At 44.2% G+C, this 23,328-nt stretch overlaps 1 protein-coding gene across 1 annotated transcript in view; it reads left to right on the top strand.

Annotated features, from left to right (window-relative positions):
• The window catches only part of LOC139676896 (multiple epidermal growth factor-like domains protein 6), a 187,656-nt gene that overhangs the window by 119,245 nt on the left and 45,083 nt on the right, over positions 1 to 23,328 (top strand). Inside the window, exons 6-11 of the mRNA XM_071566327.1 lie at positions 4,558 to 4,680; positions 10,114 to 10,236; positions 14,641 to 14,760; positions 17,392 to 17,517; positions 20,051 to 20,188; positions 22,484 to 22,606. Coding sequence (XP_071422428.1) covers positions 4,558 to 4,680; positions 10,114 to 10,236; positions 14,641 to 14,760; positions 17,392 to 17,517; positions 20,051 to 20,188; positions 22,484 to 22,606 — 753 coding nt within the window. The remainder of the gene's footprint in view (positions 1 to 4,557; positions 4,681 to 10,113; positions 10,237 to 14,640; positions 14,761 to 17,391; positions 17,518 to 20,050; positions 20,189 to 22,483; positions 22,607 to 23,328) is intronic.

Below are 23,328 nucleotides of genomic sequence, written 5' to 3'. Positions count from 1 at the left end.
GTTCTTGGCAATGTCCTCAGGGTGAATGCCATCCCCGGAACACCCTTTGCCCATCATCTCTCTTTCCACCCAGGATTCTCAGACTGTGGTCCTTCAGGTATTTATGTGCAGTTTTAAGGTTGTACCTGGTGTGGGGCCCTGAGGCAGTGCCAGCTCTCCTCCATTCAGAGCTGTGGTTGCAGCCTGCTCTTGACCTGCCAGTGCTGTTGGGCTGTTCCAAGGGGAGAACTCCCTTGGAAAAACTGGGAGCTGAGAAATAGTCCACCCACTCACAACTCTGTCTTGCACAGCATTGTCAGAGGAGAGGAGAAATATCATGAAAATGGAGAGGATAATGCAAAAAGTCAGTCCTGCTGCCATCAGCACAGTCTTTTTTCTTCTTTTGGGATTTAGTTCTGTATGCTGTTTACATTTCTTAGTGGCTTAAAAAGCAAAGCTATTTGTTAGTTAGGGAATTGATCTGGCAGCATCTTGCTTTTTTTTCTTTATAAAACCAATGTTCTATATTTATCAGTGTTTAGCAGTTTAACACAGGTGTATTTTTGAGGAACTGCTTGGTCACATCTGTTGCTAACATTTTAGTAATGATGTGAAAAAACCCCATAGATGTGATGACCCTGAAACCAGACAAGCAATCACACAGCTCTGTATTGGGCAGAGAAAATGGAGTATTGCCAGTGTGGCTCCTCAAATCAATCAGGGACAAACGTCCTTGAAGGTTAGCAGGGCCCTCAGTCAGGGGTGTGGAGGACTTCACAATGTGTAACTTCATCAGTAGGATCTGCCCTTGGGAAGGGCACAGTGCTGGCAGCTGGTTGGGCATTTGTACACTACATCCTCTTTGGCTGTGTTTGGAACTGGAGATGTACCTTGTGAGGGGATGGAGGAAAAGTCAGTCCAAATGCACAGACCTCAGAAGCATGAAGAGCTCCGAAAGGTGGATGTCATGATGGCTAAAATGCTTTACATCTTGGAAGCACACAGACTATTGGCTTGTCTTGAGTATCAGATTATTCCTGCCTGTTCCAGATGAAAAGTGGGTAAACAGGGATACCTTCAGTGGGGAATCCCATGGTAATGCATCTCTGAAATTTTCTGATGGTGACAAGGAGAATACCCACATGGCACCTGTGCTTTGGTCACCCAGCAGCATAATCCCCTTGGCAAGACAGCCTGAGGACAGCACATTGTTCTCATTTGCCCTCTTATCTCTGTGAGTTGCTCTCCCTCTGTATTGTGGGAATTCAGTTCCTTTCATCACAGTCTGACTTGATAAGCAATCCTTAAGTGGCTTGAAATTCAGGGTATTCAGATAAGCATCCTAAGTTGTAACTATAGAAAGTTGAGCATGTAGGTGTTTCAGTTTGATCTGCAGTGGAAACTAATCCAAATTTAATCACAGATCCAGATACAATCTTCTATAATACCATAATATTCTAGAATTGCAAGAGAATGGCTTTATATTCCTAGAATACTTTTAAATAGTTTTATGCATTCATTATTCTAGAATACTTTCATCTTTCTGTATCTATTCCCACGTAGAAAAATAAATGGCTGTTTGTGTACCTATAGCAGCACAAGCTGTTGCTTTCCTGCTGGATCTGTCCTTTACTACCAAAGCAATTTGAACATTATAGCCCAAATAGTTTGCAATTTTAAAACTTCCAAGTGCAGTTCAAGCCTTTAGATCAGTGTCTGCTTTTCAGACTGCTGCCCAGACAAAATAATGAAGGAATTTTTCTGCTGTAACTGGGGGTGAAGCTGTTTCCTGGCCTTGAGATGGAGGAGACAGGGAAAGGCGACTGCGCCTTGCATTTGTCTTGATTTTATCTGTGGGATGTGAAGGAATCTTTCAACGTATAATCCTTAAAATATTGATCTTGCAGAGGAAGGCTGAGGCTGGAAGGGATCATCTGTCATCAGGTTTGCTGTTTGTGTGGTGTCATGGAGCTGCACTGTGGTTTGTGGGTCTCTCCTCTACTTTACCCCACTTGCTGCTGGGACTCTCAGGGTAGGGGTAGGACTGGCTCACACATATTAGGGTCTTTTGTTTTTCATTGAATTTTGTTGCCTTTTAGCCACATCATTGCTAAAAGGGCACATTGGGATGTGCCAGCACGAGGGAAATGCTGTTGAAGGAAGAGCTGCTGAGTGCAGAGCTCCCTTTGGACCAAGTCACTCTAAATCTTCAGATCGAGACTAACAAACAGCACTAACTCCAAGCTCATTTTTATTATCTGGGCTATTTTTTCTCCTTTGCAAGTGCCAATATCCTAACTTAAAACTGCATTTGGTATATGAGAGAAAATATGCAGCTGATCGTAGCCTATAAAACTAATATATTGAAGCTCCCAGTCTTTGAGTTTATTGAGGTATAAATACTAGAACATGCCATACTATGTACTCCAGCTGCTTCCTTGTTCTATTTTTCTGATTTTTTTTGCTTATTTTGTTTCTCTGATACTAAATACAAATAATTTCCTGGGTTTGATTTTGCCCTGGCATTTTTCAGCAGGTTGGTTCTTAACGGTATGGAATTCAACAAGGTGAATAACATTTTCAGTTTACTGTTTACATTTTAAAAAGCAAAGTTTATGTTTTAAATAAAAAAAAAAGCAAAAAAGAAATTCCAGATGTCTCCAGGCAGTAGGAAATGTATGTAGTATACAGTCTAATAAAACAGCAAATATAGCAGAAGGATCAAAAAGTGGCTCATGTTAGCAAATGGTCTGAATTTAAACACCAGTCAACACCAGGACTTCATTTTAGGTGAGGGAAATTCACATGTGAAGTATTAAAATGTAACTTTATAAATATATTTCCTTAGGACTGGCATGTGGTGCATTGCTAAGTCGTCTTTTAAAACTTCCTTTTTCATTTAATTTTTATTAGATTTTCTAAAATGGGATAAACATAAAAGCATTAAAAAATATGTAAAGCATGAAAGCTAAATGCAAAGCAGATATACCCAGAGCAAAGATATGAAAGCCAGAGCCCTGGTTCCTCCAGTGAAATATGGGAGCAAACCCCTTCATTGCCAGCTCGTTTCCCCACAGGAGCATTTGCGGAGTTGCCCCTTGTTAGATGATTTCAGAACATGATGTAAAGAGCAATTAAAGCAACAGAAGGCTTTAGTGTTGGATGGGGATTCTTTTTAGATATCTGTTGCAGGAGGGAGGTTTGGCTTTGGGAGGAGAATGTCTTCGGGGCTTGGGATAATTTGGTGCCACCATCGCCCCTGGGTGGAATGGTGGGAGGTGGAGTTGCCATCCCTGGGGACTAAGGAAAGGACAGGCAAATTCTAGGCAAACATCTGCCAGGTGAATTTTTTTCAAGGAATGGACTAATTGACCCTTATTTCCAGTGGCTTCTGTGCTGATTTTTAAGGTAAGGGTGTCAACATGCCAATCAAATGCTATTTACTGTAGCTCAGCATTGCTGAAAAGGTGCAGAAACTGCTTATGTGGTACTTTGGGAAATTCAGTTTTATGGGTCTGTGTTAGTCCTTCACCTGTTTACTAAAACTGTTCTTGATCTTTGTCCATCACTGTCCATCATTTTCAGAGGAAACACTATATCAGTGTTCCCAAGCTGGTTTAATGCTTGTTTTCATTTGAATGTAATCTCCTAAAATGTGAAATATGGATTGATACCTGCTTAGCTCTGGAAAAGGTATCAACAGGAACTCACATCATTTTTCTGGGAGGTCATCTGAGAAGGTGCTGTGGAAAGTTCAGGTGAACACAACTAAGCTCAAGGGACAATGTTCTCCCCCATCCTGACAGTGTCCAAGGCCGGGCTGGATGGAGTTTGGAGCCACCTTGTCTAGTGGAAGGTGTCCCTGCCCAAAGCAGGTGGGTTGGAATGAGATGAGCTCTCATTGTCCCTTTCAACCCAAACCATTCTGTAATTGTATGACAAGAGTCATAGAAAATGTGGCACAAAATCTTTATTCTTTTAAAATTTGCTTTTTGAGTTCTCTCTGCATTCCATGGTTGAAAATGTAATGGAGATGGAGAGCGTGGCTCTTGTCCACTTTTGAAAGCTTTCACTAAAGAACTGCTCTCTGCTTTACCTATGCTAATATTGTCTCAAATTTTTTTCCTTGATTTTAGGCAACAGTTGTATGTGCCTGTACCCTCGAGAGCTAATGGGGTTAAAGGCCTGATGCAAAAGGAAATCTTCACACAGCAGATTTTTACAGCAGCCACATGTTCGACCCGTGGTACCTTTAAGCTCAATGTGTTATCTAACCCTAATTCTTTCCCTGTATTTTTCTCCTGGCCCTGAGGAAACAGCCGTGCCACAAGTCACTCTAATTAATAAGGGTTTCAGAAGTAGAGACCACAGAGGCAGTGCCTGCAGGAACTTGGAAAAACACCACAAAATTCCGATTTTCTTTGCTCTGTTTCCAGCGCCGAAGCGAAATAAACAACAGCGCAGCGCGGGTGCAGGGGCTGCATTATGTATGAGCTGAGTGCCAGGCAGGAGACCCAGGGCATGTCTGTGCTGGGGCTGCCCTGCAATCCCCCCTCACCCTGTCCCTTCCCTCCGCAGATGTGGATGAGTGTGCCGTGGTGAACGGAGGCTGCCAGCACGTCTGTGCCAACACTGCCGGCTCCTTCCAGTGCCAGTGCCGGGCGGGGTACAGGCTGCACTCCGACGGCCGCTCCTGCATCGGTAAGGAAGCCTTAACAAGCACTTCATGCTCCTCCAAGATGTGCTTTTCTCTGCTAAACCTTTGTCTGAGTGCAAAGGTTTGTGGACTTCCCCTCTCTCAGTTTGACTAATTCACAAAGGGTGTCATTATCCATCCCGCTTCCAGCGGCTTGTGAGAGTTCAGGTATTGCCAAATCTACTCCTTTTTTGTTGCTATTGTTTTGGGGTTTTTTTAGTGGACAAAGATAAGCTCAGTTGGTTAAAACTTGGTTGTAATAATGCCAAGGTCATGGGTTCAATCCCCTGTGCGGGCCATTGACTTAAGAGTTGGACTCGATGATCCTTGTGGGTCCCTTCCAACTCAGAATAGTCTGTGATTCTGGTGTCCTATGTTTGTGAAAATTCCTTCTGTTTTGCAGCAGGCATTAAAGAAATGCCATATTTGCATGTCAAATAACAGCATATTTTGAATTCTGAGCATTTTTCCCTTGTGTCACATCTCCCTGCATGTTCCAGAAGTATCCTGGGACTTGATGACTTTAGAGGTATTTTCCAACCTCAGTGACTCTGTGATTTACAGTGTGGAGTTGCCCCATGTGTTCTCATGTCACTGAGCACCACAGAGCTCTGCAGTTCAGCCCTGCCCATTTCTGTGGAGAGGATTAGCAGCTCTGCCACTAGAGACATTAGAAATAAACCCTTTATTTCTTAATTTGGACTTTGAGCCCTGAAACAAGATATTAGAGTTAATTTTGCATGTTGCTAAAAATAATAATGTGAAATATACAGTCCTTGTATTGCATTTCAATCAGTACGAAAGTACAAAGGGTTGGACTTGATGATCTCTGAGGTCTTTTCCAACCCAATCAATTCTATGATTCTATGATTCAAGTTGTTGAATTCTGAAAAAAGGATTAAAATATCCTTTCATCTGGGGAGAGGAAAAGTTTGGAGTTGTCAGAGCTATGAACAATATCAGAAAACAAGTTTTCATTTCACAAATATAAGAATTCTCAGGAAGTTATTAAGAATACTTCATACAATGATCAGCTTTGTTTTCAATATCTCAGAAATTATCAAGGAGAAAGAGGAATAAATCCTAAGATGAGAGACAGGAGAAAAGTTTCAGAGAGAGCTGCTATCATGATAACAGATATTCACAATACTGACAGAGGATATTGAGTTCTGTTTCAGCTGCTTAGGCAAGACACCAAAATAAATGGATATAATAATCTCTCATGCATTGGAGCACAAGACAGATACTAAAAGAAATATTTCATATAAACCAGTAATCCAGGAGTGCCAGAACTGGGATTTGGGTGGTAGTTGCTTGTTGGGGATGGAGAGTTTGTCTCCTGCTGCACCAGGTTATACATTCAGTTTTCATCATTCATCAAAAATTAAACCCAATAAAACACCTCTCTTTTGACCTCGTGGGGCTAAACAGAGCATGTAGCATTTCAAACAGGGCTTGGATTAGCAATAGTGTTTCTTCCATGGCTAGTTTAGAGGATATAACGATCTCTCCCACATGCTGAGAATAAAGAGGGACTGCATTCTGGTGCTGAGCTGTTTATGGAAGGTGATTATCTCAGCTGCAGAAATAAGGAACAATCATCCCTTTAGACAGGCTTTTCAGATGAACCCAGCCCAGATTGCTGTTGCGTTCATTCTTTCCACGTCTTCTTTTTCTTTTTTGGCAACTCGATGTTTCTGAGAGCAAAAGTGCCAAAATCATTTGAAGGGAAGCAGATTTTGCAGCCTGGATGCCTTGGAAGACTCCCATACATAAGGAAAGTGGATCTATCATCTTGTAAGATATTCAGCCTACATCTGAAGACTCAAAAACTTGGGATATGCTACTTTCTCATGTGATTCATGGAATATTACTGAACTTCTGTCACAAGCCCTTTCCAGCAAGTCTGGTCCTTCTGCCACGTCATCACAGCGTCTTTGGGATCCTGACTAGTTGCTGGTGCTCCATCCCTCCATTGCCACATCCTCAAAATACATGGATTGAGGAAATCTGTTTGTCATTCTTATTGCTCTCATTAGAAACTTCTGCTTTTACTCTGAGGCAAAGAACCTCCAGGTTGGGTTGCCTTGTTCAGTGATAACCAGCATGTCAAAGTAAAATACTTCATTTCTGAATCCTTTGAAAATACCTGATACCTGTGCCATGCCACAATCCCATCTTTTTCAATGCTCCTTCTCTTTCTTTAGCTTTTTGGTCCCACTAATTTTGCCCAATAATGAATTAATTTTTAGATATATGTACCAGACCAAATACTCACCACAAATTAGGTAATTAGAATAAACAGAGGTAACACTGTCCAATTTTTTGTTTGTTTTGTTCATAATGCCTTGATTATGTTACTGCAATGGATTTTACTTCATTGGAGTTTAACCAGTCGGTGTCTGGAAAGCTGAAACCCAGAAAGAACGTGTTTATTGTAGTGTAGGACTGTGGGTTTGGATTGTTGTAGATTCATTGTCTTCAGTGGAATTTATGCCTGTTTGAACTCCTAGAAGTGAAAGCAGAGCACAGCCGTTAGACCCTGATTCATCTGCTGTGCCAGCTGTTATCTTTGATGTCTGCTTTATGTGGAGGTGCAGGTTTTTGTGGAGATTTTAGCACAATAAGGCTCTTAATAGAGGAAGTAACAAAAAAACCATCTCTACAACTCTATAGTGTATGTTTCTCCACATAAATAAAATCACTGTATGCCTGAAGTTACATTTCTTACATTGCTAAGGTTGGATTTAAGGTTATGGAAAACACAGTCTTGAAGAGATTGCATGTCCTAACCCCATGCATGCTATACCTGCATCTAACTGTGGCTTCAGACTCAGCTCTTTGTAAAAATTATGATCGTTATAAAAAACAATGAGTTGAGAGATGTGTATTTCTCAACTATTAGCAGATCAGGCCTATAAGGGACCTGGAGAGGGACTTTTTATGAGGATGTGTAGTAACAGGACAAGGAGGAAGGGCTTCAAACTCCAGAGGGCAGGGTTAGATTAGATATTAGGAAGAAATTCTTGGCTGTGCATGGTGAGTTTCTGGCACACATTGCCCAGAGAAGCTGTGGCCACCCCACCTGTGGAAATGTTCAAGACTAGTTTGGATGGGGCTTGGAGCAACCTGGGCTAGTGGAATGTGTCCCTGCCCATGGCAGGGGGTTGGAACAAGATGATCTTTAAGGTCCCTCCCTTCCAACTCAAGCCGCGATTCCATGATCCTGTGATCCTTGTCTTTCCTGCATGATACCTCCCCACTCTGACCCTTCCTGCAGTGCTGTCTCCCTTGCTTGGCCTCCCCAGAGATGGGAAAGAGCCATGGCAATGCCTGCGCCACCATCCCTGTTGGGACTCCACAGCAGGGCTGGTTTTCCACCAAACTTCATGCCATATTCCTGCCAGGAGCCTGTGGAGGTGCTCAGACCTCCAGCCACAAGCCCCTTTGTGATAGATGGAATTAGACCCATGACTTGCCAAGTCTCTCCCTTTTCCTGATCCAGACGTGTTGCCGGTGCCTGGCAGTGTGAGCACCATCCATCCTGTTCTGTGCCCGGAGGCTCTTCTCCTTCAGTCTGGCACCTCCTCTCACATAGCCAGCAGGATGCCTTGGCAGCAGCCAAGATAAACCTGCCCTGGCTGCTCCAGAGGAACCCCTGGCTCCCCAGCCCCTGGCAGGGCCTGCTCTGGACCAGGATGCCCGGCACCACCAGCACAAGCTTTGGCACAGGACTCCTCACCTGTCCCCTTCTGCCTTTGAAGCCTCCAAAATTCTCATCATGACAGGTTGCTGCTTATCTCCTCTTGTATCCAAATTGGCTTATGCCCAGAAAAGGAGGGAGAAAAATGGCACTTTGAAAAACCGAGATATATTCTGTCACTTGGTTTTAAGATGTTTTTCATCTTCTGAAATATTTTCATCTTATTTGAATATTCTTGCTGCAAAACAGGTCTTTGGATACAAGTGTACAGGAAGCTGGAAGCCCTCAGTGAATGGGGTCTGCTGTCTATCCTGTAGACATGGAGTTGCTTTCAAGTCCTGTCACTAAAGGGCAGGAGGTCCATAGATATAGATGGAGATCAGGAGCCAGGGTCAGGTCCTTGTTCAGTGAGGTGCATCCTGGCTCCTGCTGGATGTGCATCCAGGAGAATGTAAAAATTTGCTTTTCTTTTCACCTTTTATCACATACTTGGCTGCACAAACTCAGTGTTTGCTAATTGGTGGCACAGGGTGAAACGAATCCTGCAGCAGGTTTTGTGGCTAACATTTGCTAATGTCTGTTACAGATAGGTGAGTACAGATAAAAGAATTACAGATTAATATGACTATTCCTAAAATAAGTATCAAAGCTCATTGATGATTTCATTGGGTTCAGTGTTTGGTGCCTTCCAAGAACAACCCTTTATCTGCTCATGGAAAACAGAATCATAGGGAACACAGAATTACAGAATAGTTTGAGTTGGAAGGGACCTTAAAGGTCATCTCATTCCAGCCCCTGCCATGGGCAGGGACACCTTCCACCAGCCCAGGTTGCTCCAAGCCCCATCCAAGCTGCCCTTCAGCACTTCCAGGGATGGGGCATCCACAGCTTCTCTGGGCAATCTGTGCTATCACCTCACCACCCTCAGGTCAAGAATTTCTTCCTAATATCTCATTTAAATCTCTACATGCTACATCCCTGCCATTCAAATCTATGTAAATACAGCCATACACACAGACACACTTCCATCCATACAGCACAATAGCAGCTTCAAACCATCACTCTTATTTTTACATGCAGCCTGTGAATAGGTGTGGGTGTGTGTTAACATATTTTGGCAGGAGGAGAAATGTTTCTCCAGAGGCCAGGGACATGTGTTGAACAAAAAAGAATATTAATTTGCTTGGGTGAAAGAAGCAGCATCTTTTCAGATGTACTGAAGACCCTCTGTTCCTTTGTAAATCTGTCCTGCAGAGCCTGTGTCTCCTGGCATTTGCATTTTCCTATGCATGAGGGTGAGGAAATCACCCTGAAAAGCTATTATTATTATTATGATGATGATGATTATTTTTAATCAGTGAAAGCAAGGAGAGGAAAAAAAAGCAATCCGTGGGTAAGTGCCAGTAGGGCTGCTCTTTTTCTCCCCTCCTTACCTCTGTGGATTGTCAGTGCTTTGGTGCTCTCAGATCAAAGGGTGCTGTGCTTCAGTCAGCATTACAGCCCTTAGATCCCACCTGCCTCTCCCTGGAATTTGGCTTCCCCCTGTGTGGGATGCTGTGTCAGCCAAGCCTCATGAACACAAGGGAGGGTCGTCACTCAGGGGATGGGAACAAGTGCATTTATGAAAGAAGTTCAGCGAGGTTTGCCTATTTTTACTGTTATTTATCTATTTAAAATAGGCAATAAGTTTCTCAGGTTGTTGACATGCATTCCTTCAATGCTTTCTTGGCTCCAGCCCTCAATTCCTGCAGCGTCAACAACGGGGGCTGTGAGCAGGAGTGTGTTCAGCTCGAAGACCACTACAAGTGTCAGTGCCAACCAGGCTACCAGCTGAAGAGGGATGCCAAATCCTGTGAAGGTAAGTCCTGTGCTACCTGCCCGGAAACACACAGTAAAGGCAATTTAAAAGACCCCAGGGTGGTGTTTTGGGTCACTGTATTCATTCCTATTTCTCCCTGCTTGACAAAAGCAATTTTAGGAGTCACTTATTAACAGGGTTTTTAAATGAACACATGTTTGAGGCACGAAGTTCACAATGAATCACAACTTCAAACAAGATTTTGGCCTCAGAGACCCCTGGCTGTTCCTTACACACTGCTGATGATGGCATAGGTTAGGAACTTAATCACTGTTTTAATTCTAACATTGTATTACTCATCAAGTTGTATATAGAGTTGGCCTGTATAATGTGCTTTATTCTATGTGAAATCTTTTCTTTATCTGCTTTTGGCTTATCAGAGTCTGATTCATTCATCCTCCCCTTCAGGTTTCTAATTCCTCTCACAAGCAGAACAGCAATGCTACCTTTGGGTTGGATTGTTACATTTCTTTTCTCTTATATCTTAATATATTTGTCAGTTTTTAAGGCAACCCCCTATTCCCCAACACAAGCACACACACTCATACCCTTGAATATGTCAGAGAAAGATAGGGCCAAATTTATGGATTTATTGCACTAAAATCCCTGTCACAAAGCCATTTCCATATGGCTCCTCTTCTGCTCAGAGATTTTTTGTACTGTGTATAAAGTGTAAGTAAATCCTGCTGTTCCTTGACTCCAGCTCCTGCTGTGTGCAGCAAGTGCTCCCCCTTTGCTGTTGGCCTCCCCAAATCCTGCTCTCTGCAGAGGCTGCACCTCAGGGAGCACCCACAGACAGCTGCCTCTGTCTCTTGTAGGGTGGCCACATTTTGTCCCTGAGATTATCAGGAAAAATTGAAAAAGGGGAGCTTTAGAGCAGACAGGACATCAGAGACCTTCCTCTGCTGTTCTCCATCCTGTTTCCAAGTATCTCATGGCTCCTCCGCTGCCTCTGGCACTTGAGTTGTCCCTGGCCAAGGCAGCTGGGTGGGCAGACACCTTTGTGGAACTTTTTAGTGGTTTTTTGTGGTGTGGTGGTAGGGCAGAGGTTACATCAGTAACATCAGTAGGACAGAGGTTACATCAGAGTCTGAATGTGGTGATGCCTGGTGGGATGGAAGTTGTCCCCGAGTGATTATGGAGCAGCTCAAACCTTCATGTGCCACTTCACACCCTGTCTCAGCTGCCAGCAACTGGTTCAGCTCAGCAGCCAAACCAGCAGACTGGGTCCCCTAATGGAGAGGTTTTGCCACTGCTGTTCCCTCCTTCACATTGGGCTGATGAGGGTCAGCCACTTACAAAAGCAGCAGTTTGTCACCATCCAGTAATTACTGAAAAGTGGAGAAGGGGCAAGGTCAGCTCTGTCTGCAGGTGGAACCTTGCCTGGAGCTGGCCTGGGTGCCTGCTGACCTGTGTTCAGGGTGTGTAAATCAAAATAGGTATGTGCAGCCTCCCTTGGAGGGAAGCTGTGCTCAGATGAAGGAGAATCTGCCTGGTAAGTAGAGGAAAATTAAGACCAAGTAGGATGTTCTTCCCCCATAAATCCCTTAGTGAATGAATGCCTGGAAGATAAAAGTGCTGGTTAAGCCAATGCATAAGAATTTTGCAGGAACAAATGAGACCAAAGTGGCCATGAATGCATTTGAGTTGGCAATCAGTGGTATTTAAGTTGACAAGGTGGGAGGAGGTGAGCCTGGCTGCTTTTACTTTCCAGCCACAAAGCAGCTGCTCTAGTCATGGTCTGGATGGAGGAAGTTCAGCCTCGTGAGGGTATTTACCACAGCAGGTGTAGCTGCTCTGCAGGTGTGGATTCATGCCTGCAGACTCCTTAGGAGCTAATGCTGCTCCCCCATAAGCCCTGAAAAGCCATAAACGCTCAAGCCTGACAATTTTAATCTTGGCCACTTTAAATTTTCTCCAGTGTGAAGTCATGATTGCTGTGAATGAGAAAGTTAATTTGATAAGGCCCAATTCTCTTTGTGTGCTCTAGAGATCATGGCAGATGGTCTGGAGACCCTGTTCTTTGCAGCCTTGCAGTGAAGGTGTGGAAGGGCCCAGACTCACCCTTCACCAGAGCATTGCTGCTGTCCCAGATCAGTGCCATCACTGTGGCTTTTTCACATTTTCCCTGGGTATCTGGCAAACCTCTTCACTGGAACAGGTTACCTAGAGAAACTGTGCCATCCCTGGAAGTGTTCAAGGCCAGATTTGGAGCAACCTGGTCTAGTGGAAGGTGTCCCTGCCCATGGCAGAGGGTGGGACTGGATGAACTTTAAGGTCCCTTTCAAGCCAAACTGTTTTGTTATTCTGAGTCCTGGGACATATGGGAAATGAAGCCATTCCAGTAAATTTTTTGCCATAGTGTTTAACAGCTCGGATTAGAGCTTTGTAGGATGGAGTCTGTTCTGTACCAAAGTTATTAACTGAAACAAAAAGAGACATGTGCAGGAAAAAGAACACTAATGAATCAGTTTTAGCTTTTCCTGAAACCTGCCTATAACAGCAACAGAAATGTCACTGGAAATCAAATCAATCAGTGATTGCCTTATGTCCTGAAGATCTTTCCTTTACAAACTTCTACCTCATCTAAGGACTTCCAAGGCTGCTATTTTTATTCAGATTACTATGTTTTACTACCATCTACCATGTAATTTGTTGTTTGCCTGTTGTCATGTCACAGAGCATTACAAGTTTTACTCTCTGCTGTAATCATTCTCAAATTAAAGCTCTAGCTGCTCTGAAAACCTCTATAATATGCAGGTTGAACAGATGCTGTTTGATAGTGATTTCATTTAATTTACCCAAATAGAAAAAGAATCAGCAATAACTCAATATTTCATATCAGCAAGGAGCGAGTTCTTGCTTGCAGCTAAATCCTTTGTAGGCTGCAAATTGTCAGGCTGCAGAGCCAAGTTGTCAGCCTTGAAAGTGTCATGTACGATGAAGTGCTGCTGTTCCTTGGAAACCTATTTGCAACCTATGGAGTCAGAAGTCCAATTGTAGTTCTGCATCCCTAACAGTGGTTTGATTTTATTTTTGCTTAAATCCTGGCAAGTCAAACTCAGCCTTGCAGGCTGGAATGGTTGAGTTCTTGAGATGGTGACATGAGGGACTTTGAAGGTGTTCTGGGGGAACATCCTCCTTTGCCAAACTGTGGCACAAAATGCCCCTTGGATGCACAGAAAAGTGAAAAGTGGAGGAAATAAAAAAAACTACCCCGTATTTATATGTATCTGTAGGAGGCAAAGGTCTCTCTCTCCTATTCCCTTCTCCTGCATAGCTACATATTTATGGATACCCACTGGAAGGGTAAAGCAGCAAAGTCTAGAGCAAAACTCCTTCAGCCCTTCCCTGGACTCCTCAAACCCTGACTCCACAACCAGTGCTGTGGAAGTGATGTTGATTTTCTCCCTGGGGCTCTGAGAGAACTTGGTTTTACAGGGCATGGGAAGGAGATGTTGGATGTTGGGAGCTGGAGGCGAGTGGGGAATACTGGTGATGTGTCTCAAATCAGGCAATAATTGCTCAAATGATAAAATTAGAGCTCAAAATGTAAGGAAATAGGCATCACTTTTAAAAAGCTTTATTCGAAACCAAGCAGAACTCTAGAACTCCAAATTTACCTACAGAATATTATTCAACAGTGTTGGTGTAACAAGTGCTCCAACCCAAAAGCTCATCCTGATTGCAGAATGTCAGATCTCAGCCCAAAGCAGACCTGTCTAAACAGTCCTGCTCGGTCTGTTTTGGAATGTGCCAATCTTTATTTGGACAGATACCTCAGTATGATTCCAGAAATAAACCCATAATTCTTTGAGGTGGAGACTTCTGTAGGCACTTTATAAAAGTGTTTCTAAGAGCTTGCCCCTCAGAGCGGCTTATCCTTGAAAAGGTATGTTCTTGTTCAAGAAAAGGGAAAAACCTTGATGTACAACATGAATGGCATGTGTTTATAGACTGAAGGATGTCTTTGGGGGCTCTTCAGTGTTTATTTCCTCTAGAGCCTTTTAAATATTCATTGTTTCATGGTGAACTGCACCGTTGTGTGTGTTTATGGGTTCACACATATTGGAGTGCTAATTGTTGCTGTTTAGAGAACTCTTGAAATCTGTTCAGGTACAGCAAAATAAGAATAAAATGTGCTTTTTTTTGTCCTACTTCCAACGTGTAATACAAGCTCAGTTTCCTGCTGTTTAAAGCATTGTTGCTGCTCTGTGAAAAATATTGTCCAGGAACAGAGGAAATAACATCCAGAAAAACAACGGCTTTACTGTACACCAAATTCCGTCAATTTTTTTCCCCAGTCTAATCTCTTACAGCTACTTCATTGTAACGATGGCAGGAAAGACCATTTTCAGGCAAAAAGTGACCTTTCAGTTGACAGTGTGCTCTAATTGGTTTCAGCAATAGACCCCTGCACAAGTGGGAATGGAGGATGCTCACAAATCTGTCAAAATGCGAGAGGAGTTGCAAAATGCAAGTGTCATGCAGGGCATTATCTTTCTGCAGACAAAAAGTCCTGTTTAGGGAAGAAACTATGGACTATTTATCATGAAGAAATTATTAATCAGTGCCCTGCCTTGCTGAGCTCTGGGGGGAAAGGAAAATGCTACACAAATATGTGTGTGTGCATTTTGAAACAGCGTTTCTCTTGGTGATATTCACACCAGCCCGTAGTCTTACAGGACCATTTTAGATCCCAAAATTCCTCTGTGTTCTCCTAAGTCATCCTTTCTAGCAACTGTATTTGTAGATGCTGCAGTGTTATTTTTATAGGGTCCCTTTAAAATAACATCCCAGATAGAGCTCCTGGAAAATTGGTTCAAGTAACACTCTGAACCAGGTCAGTGAAAACCTATTTAGAATTCAAAGGGCTTTTTAGCTGGAGAACTGTTTCCATATTAACGGAGAAACTACTGTGAAGGAAGAAATCATGATGTGTAAGATTTCCAAAGAGAGTGGCTTAAAAAGATGAATTCCAAAGTCTTGTATTTAGTCTGCGGTTGTCAAAAGGATCTATAGCATTTCTGACCCAAAATGTGAGGGAATTAGAGATCAAAACACCTGCTTTTCTCTTCCAATGTGATGCTTGGAGGCTCGTTTAGCAGTTTGATGTAGTAAAAAGCATTGATGGAGTTCACAGCGCACAGATTTTTAACAGCTGAGTCAGAATCAAGGTACATATTCAGACACTAATTTTAAACTCCTTCTTTTAAAAATTTGGCCGAAATTTTGCCAATATTTAAATTGTTGTCTTGTATAAAGAGTACTGGGTGCCTTGCAAATAACTCACTCCCTACCCTGAGTGTTTTATTCAGTTGCCTGGAAGCCCTTCTGTGCATGGCATACCTCAGCAGTTCCCTCTCATGAGTAAGCTACTGACAAAACAAAGTGTTTTCAAGGAGTTCAGACAGTTCACTGATGATTATTAGGTGGAAACAGCAGTGGGTTTAACAGCAGGGCCAGCATGGTACTCATTTTATTTCAGATACACATTGACAATTGTGTTAATTTATGTATAAACTCAGGCGCTGAGTTAACTTGCAGGGTTATATATTGGAACAAATTTTCTCCCCAATCTCATTGCAACAATCTTTTGAATCATTAAGCAGCATGTCTTACCACGGATATACAATTATTGGTTTTTCCTCCTAGAAGTTATTCAATGTCTTTTGCAAAATTCAAGCTGGTATTTGACTCTCTGGAAGGAGACAGAGGGCAACTGAAGTGTCATATTTTGGCTGTACTTCTGAGACAGGAAGAAACATGTGCAGGATGGTGGCTGATAATCAGTTTTCCAGCTTTTTGTTATTATTTTTGAAAGGAATAAGAGAAAAGAATATTTACAGCACTGTCCAACACACTCTACTTACAAACTGACAATTATAGCTAAAGGAGAAATAACCCATTTTATTCCAAGCAGCAGCTGCTCACAGAGCTGCTTCAGAGAAGCTGTCATTTGTCCTGAAATTTTCATGAGGCCGTGTGTGGTGTTTGCACTGCCTGGGGCTTCTCTTTGCGAGGAGCCCGATTGCCTTTGCCAGACTGCTCGTGTTCATCTGCAGGGGCCACGGGCACAGCGCTGCTCACAGCACATGGGCAGGGCAAAACTGTCAGGAACTGCTTTGTTGGGATAAAAGGTGAGGAGCTGCACACCAGACTGTTCCCTCCTGTGTGTCACACACTGACCCAGGACTGGTGCAGTAAATAATCTGTATTTTGCAAGGAAAATGTCAGAACAAGAGGGAGCAGGAGGTGGGTCAGGGGTCTCCCATGTGTACTGCCAGTCTTTGCACAGAGGTTGGTGTTCTGTGCAGTATTCAGTGTGTTTGGTTTGCTTTTTTTTTGCAGTAATTATTCCTTAAAAGTATTTTTATGCTCCACTAACACTTTAGGAAGATGGACACCTCTGGTGGTATTTAACTCCAAAACACAGACCAGCAAGTGTGAAGCTGAGGAACAGACTGCTTGACAGAGGGCTGGGGGCCAAGCAGCCTCCCCACCCACAACTCTGCACCTTTTCCTCTAAGGGCACAGCCACGTGGGGAGACCCCTTCCCAAATATTCGTTCACAAAGTCTGGCCATACATACATACAAGTGGGTGAAGCTCCTCTGGTTGGAGCAGGTGCCTCCTGCTGTGCTGCTGTAGAAGCAGCTGCACAATTCAGGGATGTGACAGAGAAGATCTGTCTCCATCATCCCTGCTGAAACCCAGCCACCATTTAATCCAGCTCATTCGACATTCAGAAAATAATCAGCTATTTCCTGCTCCATTAATTTAAATATAATGGCATTGAAGAACTGATGATAATCTCAGAGTACTGAGAGCTTGGACTTCATGTGGCATCTTTTGCCATTGCCCTTTTTACAGGGATAATAAACAAGTTACTTTGGCTGATACCGTAAATTTAACGCTTGCTGCTGTAGATATTCACTCTGAGAAGTTCAAGGTCAATGGTGTTTAACAAAAAATGATTTTTTTGGAGAATAATGTGATTTCAGTGTTCTTGGATCCATCAGATTCTGCCCGTTGTAGACAACCATCAGGATGCTTTTTTCAGCAGATGTTTGGACATACAGCCATGTCTGTGTAGAGCGATATTGTGGTTTATTTTAATATCCAGGTGAATGTCTTTGCCTTTCCCTCTCCTCTGTAGACATTGACGAGTGTGCAGAAGGCAGAGCCAGGTGTGCTCATCGCTGTGTGAACACCGTGGGATCCTTCACCTGTGCCTGCAGCCCTGGCTTCGAGCTGGGGGCTGATGGAAAGCAATGCTACCGTAAGTGACACCTGGGCAGCTGTGCCTTTCAGGCTGGTTTATCTCCAACTGCTATGCTTCCCTCCTAATTCAGTGGGATTAGCATTCCCAGCAAAAGAAATGTATGCCAAAGCTCAAGCTTAATACTCTTTCCTCCGTCTTCTGCTGCTGGGTTTGCAGGTTGATACGTTCTTAAGCCTGTGTTCACAGACCTTAATTACTGCATTTCAAAGAGCAAATAGCCCTGTTGGTTTATCTTCAGAGTCTGGTGGATTCTACTGCAGGGCTACCAGAATTATTGCTGCTCTGTGAAATGCTTCCTGCCCTCCTCCTCCCAGTTTTCTTACATGCTGGATCTGATGCAAGAGAAAATGAACATGATGCTCTCTTCTTGTTTTTACCTGTCTCGGTTTGCTTATGTTCCTCCTGAGATTATTGACACTATTAAGAGGATTTTTTTTAAAAAAGGGAAAAGAAAAGAAAGATTGGGGATGGAAAAAACAGTTGAGCAACTAAAATTTCCCAAACTAAAATGAGACCTGTTGTCTTCTCTCACCTCTTACCTCTTGCCAGGGGGGTTTCTTAATCAACGCTGCTTTTCTGGAAAAGGGGACTGACTCCCAGCACTCTTAGTTGATAGGTGGTTCCTGGGCTGTCCTTGAGGGCAAATTTAGATTAATAAAAGAGGTGGTGTGGAAGAGTTGGGGTTATTATGGACCTAACATAAGCTCACTGGAATGCAGACAAAAGCATGACCTGTTTTAGCAAAGAGGTGGGCAAAGATCATTCAATCTAATAATACTGTGCAAGAGCTTTCAGCAGAATTTCCTTAGGAAAATACGCTGCATGCCAGAGAATGAGTGCTTTATTTAAGAATGTGTGTGTCAGAAATACTTACTAAGGATAAAATTCAGTTTCAAAGTATTAACATACATTAAAAACAAAACCCAATTATGTGAGAGACATCCTGGAGAGTTATTTCGTAGGTGATGGGGAACTGTGAGTGGTACAATGGCAGAGGAAATGTGATTAATATATGCATATGAAATGTTCTGTTGTAGGCATAAAAAAGAGGTTTAGACCACTTAGATTTCATTGTGGTTTTCTGATAATATATTTTCTGGATGTTCAGCAGATCTCAGGGGATGGTGATTCTTTGTGCCTCATGTACAATATTGCAGAGCAAACAATAAAAATAAAAACATTCTGCATATATTTATGCTCAGGATTATCCCAGTGTTTGAGCAATTTACAATCTTTGTTTATTCTTTCATTTCCCCAGTGGCTTGGGGAAGAGCTGTTATTCCAGTTTTACTGATGAAGAACTGAGACAAAGTAAATGATGAAGATTGTGTATAAAGTCAGATTCTGCATTTAATCGCTGGGTTTCCTAAATCCCAGTTTAGCGTACTGGACAGGAGACAGGATTTCTTATCCCTGGTGCAAATAATCATCCTATGCATGAGATGTAGCCATCAATATTTATTCTCCTAATTTATACCTTATTCCAGCTAGACTTGCATTTCTTGTTGGCAAGCAGGTTGTCCCCTGGGAGCACAGAGAGGGGTAGGACCAGACCCACAGACACAGATGTGTGGGGGGAAATTCTGTGCCAGCTCTGATGGCACTGCTGCCAGCTGGGGTGTTTCTGAAAGTACAGTGGCTCCTTTAGGAAGGCTATTTCTCAGTTCCCCTACATATCAGGAGAAATTAATTCCTCTCTAAATAGCTCTGTAACAAGACAGTCAAGCAAATCCTTCAAGAGAAACTTTGTAGTTTCTTTTCATCCTGAAGAAATCATGTGATGAAGTCCCTGAGTGGGAATGAGGGTCCCTTTTCTCTGTGAGGGTTCCCACTGCATATGGCCAGGATGTTGTGAGGATTGTCCAGCAGTGCAGGAGGGTGGGGGGCCTGTCAGGGTGAAGGGGGCTGGCAGTGACATTGCACCACCAACCTGTCTTAGCTGTGGGGGACAAAGTCTCAGCAGAGGAGCTGTCCCATACCCCTGGAAGGGACATCCAAGGGCCAAAACCTGCAGATTGTTTTGCATTGTTGTTGAGTGTCCACTTCACCAGCAGGGCTCTGCTGTGGAAGTTTTAATGCTTTTGTATTCGATGAATGTTTCGGAATCCAAGTCTTTGCCATTCCCATACAAATCTAGAAGTTACTCTTTGGAAAGCGTAAGCAGGCTGGTTGAGATAGACCACCTGGGCTCATCAGATGGTTCTTTTCCTCCTTTGGGGCAAGGGTTTTGTCCAAACAAAGCATAAATCTGAGGAAACCTGTGAAGGCTCCTGTAGCAGGCAGGTTGCTGGAACGCTGAGCTGGCTTCACGTTGCTGAAGTCAAGTGAATCCACTGTTATGACACACGGAGACAAACACCCGGAGCTCAGCGACTCCAAAGAGTGCTCTTCTGGGGCTTGTGTGGGAGCTGAGTTTATATTCCCTGCTGCAGCACTTGGCTCGTGGCTGCTGTTTTACAGAAGGCTGATTCTCCAGTGACTCCCCCCTGGGCTTGCTTTTTAACATCCTTTTGATTTCTTTCTCTGCAAGGCATCGAAATGGAAATCGTCGATAGCTGCCAGGGCAGCAACGGGGGCTGCTCCCAGCTCTGCGCGCACACGGCCGCGGGGCCGCGCTGCTCCTGCCGCCACGGCTTTCGGCTCGGGACAGACGGACACACCTGCACCGGTAACCCGGCAGGGAGGAGGGGGCTTTGCAAGGGGAACCCGCAGGAGAGCTGTCACTCAAGGAAGTGTCTTCCCATCCCTTCCCTTCTCCTGCAAGTGTTAATTAGTGCCATCCTCTGGCGCCTCGTCAGCGCTGCTCCAGCTTGCCCTGCTCTGCCCGTTCACTGGGGTTGTTCGCTAATGAGGGGAAGGAGTTCTGCCTTCCACGTGGAAGATGCCACTTGCCGTGGCTGTATCTCACTGTGTGCAGCCCAAGCATCACTGACCTGACTTGATTTTCCTTTCCTCTCAGCTGGTGGCTGGGAAGAGGTCAGCTGTGCCTGGGAGCAGCTGCCCTTAAGTGCTTCATGCACGAACCTCACTTTGTGTTATTGAGGTTGCTGTGTTTCCACAGATTTACTCAGTGAGGAGATTGCACTTCTGGCTGTGAGAAGTCTCACTTGGGAAGTGAAAACAATAGAGTTAGAAAAAGAAAAGAGCTTAAAAATTCATTCACGTTTTAAGCAGTTTTGCTATGTGATTATTGGTCTTTTTTGTTTATGGCTTTTGCCATGTAAACTGTATCTCATTCGGGATTCAATTTGCTGTCACTAAGTCCTTAAAGTTTTTAAGAATAGCCAAGAAGAGGGAGCGAGGGGAAAGGAGCAGGCATCACAAAGCAGCATGGTAAGACACGAGGAGAGGTAGAGAGTGGGAGCACTGGTGAGTGTGAGGCATCACAGACAAAATGAGTCTTGCAAGGAAAAAAGCCAAGCGCAGGAGAGATGAGCAGTGGAGGAGGGAAGTGCTGAGGTCTGCAAGGGTGGGTGATGATGGAGCTTCAAAAGCAAAACTGAAATGGTCTGGGAGGCAGATTTGGAGGCAGAGCCTTGAAGAAGTGGGTGGGTTACACAGTCTCATCTGTGTTTGGCTGACAGGAGGCAGAGCAGCCTCCTGCCCACATGCCAGCTCAGTGACCTGCTGATGGGGATTTCAGAGGGAAGCTGTTACTCCAGACACAGCATGGGAAGCGAGAGCACAAGGGAAGGGTTTGGCAAGGCTGAGGACATCAAAAGTTGCTCTTAACAGCAAAAATCTCCTTTTGTTGGATGCACGTTTTGCATTCCTATACAAACAGGGAGCTGGACCCCAGAGTGTCACCTCACATGCTGCAGGGGAGCTCAGCTTGTGATATTTCTGGAAAACACTGCATTCAAATAACCTGCATTAATCATTTTCACACTGACCTCCTCACCTCAATTGATTAATTACATTTTCTTTCTCCTGTCCATGTTTCCTCGTAAAGTTGGTGCTCCTTCCAAGGTTAATTGAGACACTGACCTTTCCCATCTGCAGCTGCTCAGCTGGGCAATGTTCAGAAGTGTTTTGCAGACTCAGCATTGACAAGGTGGCCCTTGAATGGCCACTGACCTGCTCAACAGCCTGCACAGGCTGACAGCAGCCAGGAGCCTGCAGTGCAAAGATAACAGCTCAGTTCTCCTATCTAATCACCAGAACAGTGGTGTCAATGATGCCAGTTTCTGAATGGACACAGAGCAGGATAAGGCAACAGGCAATTGGTTATCAAAAACTAAAATTGCACCTACCAGGCTGCTGATGTCCAGCAAATGCCTTATTGGATCTGAGCACTGTTTCACTGTTAGTTTGCATTGAATAAGGTTGACTGTAAAGAAATGCAAATGGTTAAATGTAGTTTACTGTTAAACAGCAGGTATTTCAGGGCTGGTGGGTCCTAGTTGTTGTCTGTTTTCATAGAATCATAGAATATCCTGAATTGGAAGGGACACACAAGGATCAAGTCCAACTCCTGGCCCTCCTCAGGACCACCCCAAGAGTCCCACCCTGTGACTGAGAGCATTGTCCAAACATTACTTGAACTCTGTCAGGCCTGGTGCTCTGACCACTGCCTTGGGGAGCCTGTTCAGTGCCCCACCACCCTCTGGGGGAAGAGCCTTTTCCTACTATCCAACCTAAACCTCCCCTGACACAGCTCCAGCTGTTCCCTTGGATCCTACTGCTGGTCACCAGCACGACCAGCTGATGTTTTTAAAGCACCTCATGGCAGCTAACACTTGTGGGGAAGATGCCTCTCCCTGGACATGGAGGGTGTTGGCTGCTATGGGAGAAGGTAGAAGACAGCTGCTCTCGGGATTCAGGATTCAAGCAGTGGTTTAGGTGGCTGAAGGGAGAGGAGGACAGAGAAAGGCGTGTGCTGAAGCACAATATCTATGAGCAGAACTGTGGCAGCAGCTCAGACTGTATGTCCAAGGGCTGAATGTGCTGTCTTTCCTTGCAGAGGTGGACGAGTGTGAGAGTGGAGAGTCCTGCTGCTCCCAGTTCTGCATCAACTATGAGGGGGGCTACGAGTGTGCCTGCAAAGGGGGCTTCCAGCTCAGCACCGACGGCTGCGCCTGTGATGGTGAGGAACAGGACCATGGAATGCTCTGGGCTGGAAGGGGCCTTAAAGTTCATCCCATTCCCACCCCCTGGCCATGGGCAGGGATACCTTCCACTAGACCAGGTTGCTCCAAGCCCCACCGAACCTGGCCTTGAATGCTTCCAGGCATCCACAGCTCCTCCAGGAAACCTGTGCCAGGACCTCACCACCCTCACAGACAAGAATTTCTTCCTAATATCCAATCTCATCCTGCCCTCTGTTAGTTTTAAGCCATTCCCACTTATCCTGTATCATTCCATGCCCTTGTCAAAAGTCCTTTGATGCCAGAGGCTCAATCTAACTAAGCACAGCCTCCAGCAGAAGAAATGCTGTCAAAGCCCATTGCAGGGCTTTGTGGGCATTGCCCTAATGAGAGAATCACTCACCCTCTGCCAACTTTGCTGATAGGGTTTTACAAATGTGTAATTTCCTCTTTGTGAGGCTGGAATGCTGGAATGACCCAGCATCCATCATGGCAAAGAGGGGATATAGGAGATGAGCCAGCAGAGAGAAACTTTTCCTCCTCTCTCCATGGACACTGTATACTGATGTGTGTTAAAGACTCCTTCTGCAAAAGAAGAGCCCTCAAAATAACCGAAGGATCAACTGAGCTTAACAGCTTAAAGCAGCTGTTTTCACTTGAAACAAAAACATCAGTGAAATAATCTGCTCTGCGTTGCCCTGAAATGCTTCCATATCTCCAA

Source organism: Pithys albifrons, chromosome 11 (assembly GCF_047495875.1).
Source record: "Pithys albifrons albifrons isolate INPA30051 chromosome 11, PitAlb_v1, whole genome shotgun sequence".
Classification (NCBI taxonomy): Eukaryota; Metazoa; Chordata; class Aves; order Passeriformes; family Thamnophilidae; genus Pithys; species Pithys albifrons.
This window is presented reverse-complemented; position numbering and strand designations above follow the sequence as displayed.